Here is a 10,060-nt window from a genome sequence, read left to right on the forward strand (position 1 = left end):
GGCCCCTCCAGTCCTAGAGGATTTAGAGGGGTTCCGCCTCATCTAGACACCCCCCTCCCCAGGCCCCCTTTATCCCCAGATGCCGCCCCCAGCCCGAGCCTCCCTTTCTGATCGCGTACCCTTTTCCAAACCGCCTCCCCGGGCCCTGAGCAACCCTTCTCCCGGACCTGCGGGGCCCAGATCCCTTTCCTAGATCCCCCGTCCCAGCCCTCTCCTCGCAATCGCAGACCCTTCTACCCGCTCCTTGGGGCTGCAGATCCCGGACCCCTCCCCAAGCCCCCGAGTCGGACTCCCGGTTCCAGCCACCACCCCCGGCTTCGGGTGCCCGCGCCCCCAACACACCGTATAAGTGTCCACAAGCTCCGAGCCCACGACGCGCGCTTCCTTGGCCGGCTCGGCTTCCCGCTCGGGCCCGAAGGTGCGCGTGGTCGCCATGTTCGGGTCTCCTCCGCCGCCGCCGCCGCCGCCGCCCGGCGCAGACTGGCAGCAGCAGGGGGCGGGGTCAACGTCCCACCGCCCCCCAGCCCCCGACGCCCCACGCCCCCGCCGAGCGCTGCGCCGCCATCTTGGCCCCGCCTTCTTCCTGCGCCCTCGCCCCGCCCCTCGCACGTGATTGACAGGGGCCACTCGGCGCGCGTGCGCGGTGCTCGCTTGCGTAATCTACCTGCGTGGCGCCGCGGGCGGTACCCTGCGCAGCCTGCTGGAAACTGAGACCTCGGGTGGTGACAGCTCTGGGCATCGCCCCTCGGTCCTCGGGAAGAGGGGACAGAAGGTTCCGAGCCTCCCAGGCTACACGAAGCAAGTCACTGCTCTTCCTGGCCTCAGTTTACTCCTCCGGATAAAGGAGGCCATAATAGTGCCTCACCTGGCTGTTGGGCTCTTTCTCTTTAGGGCAAGGCGGGTTGGAGGGGAAAATAGGACCTGTGCTTACCGCCGGAGCAGGGCGAGAGTGATTCTGGGCCAGTTCTGAACCTCTCTGAGACTCGGAGATCTCTTGTCAGTGGGGCTCCTGGACAACTGAGTGGGTTGATTCATGCGCGGCCCAGCACGCAGTAGTGCTCGAGGCAGGGAGCGTGTTTATCAAGAGGGATACACTTGATACGAACTCTGTACGGAGGAGGGTGTAGGTGGATGGAGGGGTGTGTGCTGCCACTGACCACAAGAACCCCACGGGGTGGCCTGCCAAAGTTCAAAACGAGGGAGACAGGTTGACCTGGACCCAGGAACTACAGTGCTGAATCCTAAACCAGGGAAAGATGAGACCTAGAAGAGGGAGGTGGTAACCTAACTGGAGGGTGAGGAGGGAAAGAGCCTGCCACAGATGGGGCATCTGTAGGGGTGCTGTTGAATAACTGAGAGCAGCTGACTTAAGCCCGAAGTGGGTACTTTTCCCTGGGCATATGGGAGGTCTGGGGCAGGCTCCTCTGGCAGAAGGGCTCCTGGCCAGCCTGTCCTAAGGTGGGTCAGTCACTTACTCCTTCACCAGTTCCACAGCATCGTACTAAGAGCTTGGCATTCGAGGCTTCTCTTGGCAGGGCCCTGCACTCCCAGCCTCTCCTTGCACATTGCACCCCCATTCCAAAGAGGTTTAGTTAAAGGCAGGGGTTGCCAAGTCAGATCTTGGGCAAGTCACCACTCCTCCAGAGCCTCAGTTTCCTTATCTGGAAAGTGGAAGTCATGGCAACCCGCCAACCTGGTTGGATGGGAGCCTGAGCTGTTGTGTTGCAGCTCACCTGGGGCCCACGACTTTGTAGCTCCTGTCCTGCACTGGGCTTATGTTTTCATTCATTCCAGAAACCTTTTCAGAGAGTCCCTTTGGGGAGTGTGGGGGACAGGAGGGAAAGAAACCTGGTCCTTGTGGCCATTCGTCTGCTCCCTGCCCTGGGCAGAGGACACGGGGACTCAGGCCAGCCTGAGATCACTGGGACCAGAGGAGGAGCTGGAGGATACTACATGCAGGGGTGGGCTGGGCTGGGCTGGGCTGGGCCGGGAATGCGGCGGGGCAGGGCTATTTAAGTCAAGGGCCGGCTGGCAACCCCAGCAGGCTGTCCTGTGAGCCGCCAGCATGGATGACATCTACAAGGCTGCGGTGAGGGACAGGACTGGGTAGGGCTGGGGTGGGCAGGCCCACTGGGGGCTCACTCAGCTGAGAGTAGGGGGTTAGTAGCCCCAGAGAAGTGGTGGGGACCCACGAGAAGGCCTACGTGCCTTCAACCCAGGCCCTCACAGGGACAGTGGTTCTGGTGTTTGAGGATGCAGAAGGGGTAGGGGGTTCAGGGTCTGAAGGGTGGTGGAGGAGGTCGCAGCTTTCAGCATCATGTCTCACTCTCTGTTTCCAAGTGTCTGTGGTCTGTGGCACTGTCGCTCAGCCACATGTCTCTGCATTTGTCTCTGGACATTTTTGCCTTTCTCTTTTCATCTCTTCCTCCTGAGCTGTCTGAGTCCCCATTACTGTCTCCCTGTCCCCAACCCCCATTTCTGCCCCTCACATTCTGCTTCTCACATGCTCAAAATCTGCCATGCCACTCCAGCCCCTTGGCTGGCCAAAGATGCTTTGGAGGGTGGAGGGCGTGAGAGGAGGGGGCTGCAGAGCCTGAGTCCTGGGCTGGAGATGGGGCTTTGAAGTTTGAGGCAGGGAAGTTCTGGACATGAGGGAGAACCACGGAAGAAGGAACAGAGAACTGGGGCCCCAGCTCCCGTCATGCCTGGCAGGCTCAGGGCTCAGTGGCTTAGCTAGGAGTGAGAGCGAGGGAACGAGGGCTGGAGAGTGGTCACCCCGCGTCCCTGCAGCCTCCTGGGTCACTGAGGGTCTTCAGATGCTATTCTATCCGGGGTGGTGGTGACCTCCCCCAACCCCAGAGCAAGGGCATCCTGGCATGGCCAGCTGTCCCCAGGGGAACCCCTCCCTCAGCCTCCCTCACTCCTGGGCGGGAAGTGCTATAGCCAGCTCTGGGGGCACGCCTGCTTATCCTGTGGGAGTCCATGGAGCCGGGGTGGGGGCAGCCCTCCACCCAGTGCCCATACAAGGCCTGGCGGAGCTGGGGACTAATTTTGGCTCCTGAGGCGGCACTAGCAGGCCAGGGGGCCAGATAACGTCGCCCCACCCCCTGCATGCCAAAGTCCCCAGAACAATCACCAGGTTTAACTTTGTTCCTCGTTAAAAATAGCCCAGTGGCCACCCTGGTCAGGTTACAGTGGGTGGCTTGCCTGCCCCACATTGGGTTTATTGTCCCAACTTGAGGGACAGCTGTCCCTCGGGCCACCCAGCTTGAGTTTCATCAGGGGCCGAAAGGGCATTGAGTGGTCACTGACTATTGTTACTGAGGGTCACCTTGGTCCTGAAAGGGGTGCCCACCTGTCACCCTGGCCCTGAGCCCAGTCTCAGTGAGACCAGCTGGGTCACATCAGGGCTTTGGGGGCAGGGAGGGAGGACTGAGACCTCTGCTCTGTGGCCTGGAAATAGCCTGCCTCCTCCAGCTCCAGCCTTCTCACCTGTGGAATGGGTTGGTTTCCTCAGCAGCAGCTATACCTGAGTCTGAGCCCTGAGATTCCCTTTCCTTTCTAGGTAGAGCAGCTGACAGAAGAGCAGAAAAATGGTGAGAACCCCTATCACACATGTGGGAGACCAGCAGGGCCAGGCTGGCATGGGGACCCCTTACCAGAAGAGGACCCCAGGCCAGAGACCAGAGGCTTGGTCCCTCTTGCTCTGACCTCAGAGAGGTCTCCGAGGGAGGTGGGCAGGTTGGCAGGGGGCCCCAGGATTCTGGCCCTCTGAGGTCCTGGCTGCTGAGCCCTGACTACTGTGCCCCCCAACACCTGAACACAGAGTTCAAGGCAGCCTTCGACATCTTCGTGCTGGGCGCTGAGGATGGCTGCATCAGCACCAAGGAGCTGGGCAAGGTGATGAGGATGCTGGGCCAGAACCCCACCCCTGAGGAGCTGCAGGAGATGATCGATGAGGTGGATGAGGACGGTGAGCCCCCTCCTCCCCAGGCTCCAGAAGAACCCTAGCTGGCTGGGGGCTGGAATGCTGGCTCTGTTTGGCTGGGAGCGGTTTAGCCTATCCAAGCCTTGGTTGCCTCATCTATAAAATGGGCATAATGGCCACACAAGCCTGGCGTTTGGTGTGAGGATGTGGTGAGAACATGGGGGTTCGTGTCGAAGGTGCTGCCTGCAGTACCTACCCTGGCCTCTGTAACAGCCATGCCGCCCACCCCCAGGCAGCGGCACGGTGGACTTTGATGAGTTCCTGGTCATGATGGTTCGGTGCATGAAGGACGACAGCAAAGGGAAATCTGAGGAGGAGCTGTCTGACCTCTTCCGCATGTTTGACAAGTAAGCATGTGACCATTGACCTCTGACCCTGACCCACACTCAAGCCGAGCTATACAGGAGGGCAGTCTCAGATTCCAGGCCTAGGGACCCTGTGGCCTCTGCCTGATGAGGGAGAGGGATGCCCCATCTCCCAGTGTCCCTGCTCTGCCTCCTGGGGCATGGGTGGGGCTGCCTCTGCTCTCCCCACAGCCCTACGCTGAGCCCCCTCCCCACAGAAACGCTGATGGCTACATCGACCTGGATGAGCTGAAGATAATGCTGCAGGCTACAGGCGAGACAATCACGGAGGACGACATCGAGGAGCTCATGAAGGATGGAGACAAGAACAACGACGGCCGCATCGACTATGATGGTAAGCGGGTGGGTGGGCAATCACCCTGCCTCCGTGCCCTGCCCAGCCTCTACCCGCAACCCACATCTGCCCCTCTTTCCACAGAGTTCCTGGAGTTCATGAAGGGTGTGGAGTAGATGCTGACCTTCACCCAGAGCTGCCCATGCCCAGCCTCCAACTCCAGCTGAGTCCTGGGGTTGGGGAGGGGGTCGGGGTCTCAGGACCTGAGCCTGGCCATATCCTCAACCCCAAATCCCCCGACTCCCTCCCCAGATCTGTCCTGGGGGATGAAAATAAAGCCTGCTCTCCTGAGGTCTGCTGTCTGGCTCTGGTGTCCCTGGGCCATGGACTCTTCCCCAGGACCCACTCTTACCCGATGGCCACTTCCTTCCCTGCCCTAGGCAGGCTGGCTGCAGAGCCTGGCGCCTGACCGCTGCTCCACTGCAGGGGGTGAGATGAGATCGGAGACTGCTGTGTGGCCTGCCCTGCTGGCTGCCCTCTATCGCTCCTCAGGCCCAGGCACCATCTCTAGGGATTCAGCATCTGGAGTCTGTGGGGGCCTAGAACCCCCACAAGTTCCTGGGGGCCATCACTTTGGTCAACCACTGTGGCAGCCTAGGGGTCCTCTACTTGGAGAGAGTAGTTCACTGTGGTACACAGCCAGGCCCTGGATGCTCCCTGGCACAGCAACCCCTGTTACCTCTCAGCCGTGGCTGGAATGGAGCTGAGCCTGTGGGGTCCCTGCAGGCCCACCGTGCTAGTCCACCTGCCCACTCACTTGTATTTCCTGCCAGCAACATTGACTCCCAGGGACAGAGGGGCATGGAGTCAGCTCTATCTCCCCTCACCTGTTTGGCCCAGAGAGGTGCGGGGGACCTGTCAAGGTCATCCAGTGAGTATGGGGAAGAGCAGAGCCAACTGGCTTCCAGCCAAGGGCCCTGTCGGATGGGCCACATCCAAATGGGCATGATTTCCAGCTCCCGTGAACCTCAGCGGCTCGTCTCTTGTGGCCCAGTCTCTCTTCCTGACAGGGACGGAGGCCCAAGGCCTGGCAGCTCTCAGCTTAGTGGGAGCGCCCAGTCCAGAGCTGCCACCAGACAGTGATGCTGTCTTGGGGGCGTGGGCGTTGGGGGCTGCAAGGAAGGGGAAGTGTCAGCAGAGGTGTTCGCAGGAGGGACAGCTGCCAGCAGCACCCAGGCTATAGCCAGAATGCTGTCAGCTGTCCTTGCCCTGCCCAGCCACTACACTCTCTCTGCACCTGTGCGCCAGCCTTGGCATTCCCCAGACAGGCCCGGCATTCCAGAGATGGTCTTGGAATTCTAAAGATGCCTCTGATGGAGGCCAGAGCTAGCAAGAGCTTTCTGGTCCCTGGAGAGACCTGAGGGGAGTGGAGAGGAGTCCCTTCAGGTCTGCTCTTGTGAGCTGGAGAATTGGGGACCTCTATAGACACCCAGAGTGATCCAGGAAGGGTGACATCCAAGGAGAAAAGGAAGGACCACATTGGGCAGCACCACCAGCCAGTGTACCACTCAGTGGTTCATTCACATACCTACCACGTGCCCCGCACAGGGCTGGATGCTGGGGCATGTCACAGTGAGGCCCAGTCCCTAATCTGGTGGATTTTTTTTTCTTTTTTTTTGAGACGGAGTTTCGCTCTGTCACCCAGGCTGGAGTGCAGCGGCGCGATCTCAGCTCACTGCAAGCTCCGCCTCCCGGGTTCACCCCATTCTCCCACCTCAGCCTCCTGAGTAGCTGGGACTACAGGCGCCCGTCACCACACTCAGCTAATTTTTTGTATTTTTACTAGAGACGGGGTTTCACCATGTTAGCCAGGATGGTCTCGATCTCCTGACTTCGTGATCCATCCGCCTCGGGCTTCCAAAGTGCTAGGATTACAGGCGTGAGCCACTGCGCCCAGCCTTTTTCTTTTTTTGAGACAGTCTCGCTCTGTCACCAGACTGGAGCGCAGTGGGACAATCTCAGCTCACTGTAACCCCTGCCTCCCAGGCTCAAGTGATTCTCGTGCCTCAGCCACCCGAGTAGCTGGGATTACAGGCGTCCGCCACCACATCTGGCTAATATTTGTATTTTTAGTAGAGACAAGGTTTCACCATGTTTCCCAGGCTAGTCTTGACCTCCTGAGCTCAAGTGATTTGCCCACCTTGGCCTCCCGAAGTACTGGGATTACAGGTGTGAGCCACCGCGCCTGGCCTAATCTGGTGGAATTTTAAGGAGATGAGTACAGTGGGAAAACCAGCACGGGCTGGAGTGGAGACTGGAGGCATGGTGGGCCCATGAGTTACAGTGGTATGGGAAAGCTCCCTAGAGGAGCTGACTCTGCATGAGATCTGGGGGAACCACGGGGAACCAGCCATGGGAGGCCATGCAGAAAGACTGGGAAGGTGTCAGGAGCAGAAAGGCAGTATTGGGCTGGAGACCAAGTCCCAGCAGTCTTGGGAGACATGGGCAGTGCCAGGCCCCATGAGGACCCAGTCGATATGAGGGGTGATGGCTGCAGAGGGCAAAAGGAGTGGGAGAGAGGGAGCCAGGAGCTGGCCTGAAGCAGGGGCAGGCTCTGGGCAAGAAAGCCCGGTGGCTCCCAGTACAGTGGGGTGCTGGGGAGAGTGGGTGAGGGTACATGGATTCAAGGCACATTTTGGAACTAGAATGGACAGAGTTTGCTGAAGGCTTGAATATGAAGGGTGAGAAATAAGAAAATCCAAAATGACCCTTAGCTTTATTGGCCAAACTGCCATTTCCTGAGATATGGAAGCTGGGAGGAGACACAGGTTCAGTCATGGGGTATTGGGAAGTGGAGGTTACTTCCCAACATTAAGTTTTAGTGGGTTTTTTTTGTTTTTTTCTTTTCATTTTGAAATTCCAGGCTTGCAAAAATAGTACAAAGAACTCCCATTTACAGGTACCCCAGCTTCCCTAAATGTTAGCATTTTAACCACAGAAGGATCAAACACAGGAAATGAATATTGACGTAAACACTGCTAATTAATCTGCAGCGCTTATCGAAGTTCTGTCAGTTGTCTTAAAGTCCTTGTCCCAGGCCGGGTGCGGTGGCTCACGCTTGTAATCCCAGCACTTTGGGAGGCCGGGGCGGGCGGATCACGAGGTCAAGAGATCGAGACCACGGTGAAACCCCATCTCTACTAAAAATACAAAAAAAAATTAGCCGGGCGTGGTGGCGGGCGCCTGTAGTCCCAGCTACTGGGAGAGGCTGAGGCAGGAGAATGGCGTGAACCCGGGAGGCGGAGCTTGCAGTGAGCCGAGATTGCACCACTGCACTCCAGCCTGGGTGACAGAGCGAGACTCCGTCTCCAAAAAAAAAAAAAAAAAAGTCCTTGTCCTGGAGCAGGAACCAATCCAAGATGGCACTAACGTGACCTCGTCCTCCTGTCTCCTTACTCCCCACCAGCCTGTGATGGTCCTCAGTGTTTCCTCATCACCTCCGAAGAGCTCAGGCCAGTTATTCCGTAGAATCTCACTCACTTTGGGTTTGTCTGGTGGCCCCAGGGTTTGGGAACTTGCAGGCCCCCAGGCCTCGGCCGCCTGAGCAGGAGGGTTTCCGTGGAGCAGAGGGGTGGGAGCCCGACAGGAGTGAGCTGAAGTACAGGGGAGATGGCGGGTGTGGGCAATACCCAGGGAACAGAGAAAGGGACCCAAGCTGAGGGGCGATATGGGGTCCAGGGAAGCTCAGACAAGGGCCACGGGTGCTTGGGCTGAAGGGAGTCAGGATTGCCAGGAAGGGGCAGTGGGGGAAAGAGGGCTTTGCCACATCCTGGCTCTCTTTTCATCAGCTGTGGTGGGGAGGGGGACAGGTCCTGGGACAGGAGGAGGAGATGAATGGCCCTGCTTGCAGATGGAAGCCCCAGAGGAGACTGTAGGAGGGTTGGGGTGGGGAGGGAGGAGCTGTGAGGGATGGCTGATGGGAAGCAGGGGGCTCACCCTCTGCAAACAGCTGGAGGTCCGTGGGGGTGGAGGGGGCATGGCATTGTCCTAATATCCCTGTTCCATCCATGAAATTGGTGGGGAGGGGACTGGGGGCATCCTTTCCTTCCAGGCATGCCCACCCCAGAATTCTGGCTGGGAGAGGCTGGGCTGTGACCCTCCACATACCCACCTGGTGGCACCTGCTGCATGAACACACACTTCACATAGGTATCAGCACAGCTCACCATCTCCCGCCAGTACCTGGCATTTTGCAGCCTTCATGCCTCACCTAGTTTTGCTTGTTTTGCTGCGTCTTTTCCATTTCTGGGCTTTTGCTTGGATAGGGCTTCCTCCATGAAGCCTCCCTTGATATCCTCCATCAAGAGCAATCACTGGAGCATCTTCCACTGCTCCTGCTTCTTTATATTGTGTTTGCCTGGTTACTGCTAGCATCCTCAAGGGGCTGCAGTTTCTGCTGGGTGGCTCTGCTACCCCAACACAGGGCCTGACACAGCGAGTTTGGGGGCCTCTGCAGTTCCTTCTTTTTCCACTAGATGGCACATGATACCTGTGTCTGGGCCCATTGATCCTCGAATTCAGAGCACCCTTGTGGTCTTTCCCACCTGCAGCTGGCAAGCAGCGGGGCCTTTAGAGACGATCCCTACCCTCTGCCCCCAAGCCTGGAAAACTGAAGCCCAGAGAGCGAGAGGACCTGACTGAGGCCACACATGTTAACAGTAGAGTTTGGACTCCCAGCCTGCCACAGGCTCTTTCCGCAGTGTGGAGTAGGCTGCTCCCGCACCCTGCCCCAGTCGACCCAGGCCTCCCTGCAGCCCCTGCTGGGTGTCTGGCTGAGCTGAGACCCCAGGGTGGGCTGGCAGGCTGAGGAGTGTTGGGCCTCCTGCCCACCACTGGTGGTCACATGCTGGCTGAAGGGCTGCCTGGCTCAGTCTCCAGTTAGAAGTTGGCCCCAGCTTGGGCAGTGTGCTGGCCACACCTCCCCAGGGAAACAGAGGCAGAAGCAGTCCACCCAAGGTCCCAGGATATGGCCACCCTGACAGCAGCCCCTGCGCAAGCCCACTCATCAGGTTATAAAGGCTGCTTACACCCAGGGTGGCTGGTCCCTGGCCCTGGGAGGAGGAGGCAGACCCAGAGATGGAAGGGCCTTGGCCAAGGCTCTCCAGCAGGGCCAGAGGCAGGGCTGCGCTGAGCTCCATCACTGGCCTCTGTGGGCAGCCCCTTGCCCACCTCCAGGCCAGCCCCCCACTGAAGGAGGCATGTGTGAGTGAAGGGAGATGGGGACAGGGAGGCAGAGTTGTAGGTCTCTGGGACCTGTCATGCTGACCCAAGAAGCCAACCTGTTCCCATTTCAGGATTGAGGTAGGGGAGGGGGGTGGGGTCCCCATACTCCCAAGAAGGCCCAGAAGCAAAGGAGAGTCCCAGGAAGGGGCA

The 10,060-nt window shown here is 58.9% G+C and overlaps 2 protein-coding genes across 3 annotated transcripts in view; one reads left to right on the forward strand and one right to left on the reverse strand.

The window, feature by feature from the left end:
* Window positions 1–589, reverse strand: part of NISCH (nischarin) — a 36,482-nt gene extending 35,893 nt beyond the window's left edge. Inside the window, exon 1 of one of the 2 annotated variants that reach the window (XM_032161347.2) lies at window positions 343–581. In XM_032161347.2, coding sequence (XP_032017238.1) covers window positions 343–435 — 93 coding nt within the window. In that variant the 5' untranslated portion in view covers window positions 436–581. Of the gene's footprint in view, window positions 1–342 lie in introns of both variants that reach the window. The other variant, XM_032161348.2, reaches the window with a different exon arrangement.
* A 1,419-nt stretch (window positions 590–2,008) lies between these two features.
* TNNC1 (troponin C1, slow skeletal and cardiac type) lies at window positions 2,009–4,978 on the forward strand. The gene is made up of 6 exons (XM_032161349.2): window positions 2,009–2,089; window positions 3,566–3,596; window positions 3,827–3,973; window positions 4,221–4,335; window positions 4,551–4,687; window positions 4,772–4,978. The coding sequence occupies exons 1-6, from the start codon at window positions 2,066–2,068 to the stop codon at window positions 4,801–4,803; spliced, it is 486 nt and encodes a 161-aa protein (XP_032017240.1). The 5' UTR covers window positions 2,009–2,065; the 3' UTR covers window positions 4,804–4,978.
* Window positions 4,979–10,060: the final 5,082 nt, after the last annotated feature.

This window comes from Hylobates moloch, unplaced genomic scaffold (genome assembly GCF_009828535.3).
Source record: "Hylobates moloch isolate HMO894 unplaced genomic scaffold, HMol_V3 SCAFFOLD_8, whole genome shotgun sequence".
Taxonomy (NCBI): domain Eukaryota; kingdom Metazoa; phylum Chordata; class Mammalia; order Primates; family Hylobatidae; genus Hylobates; species Hylobates moloch.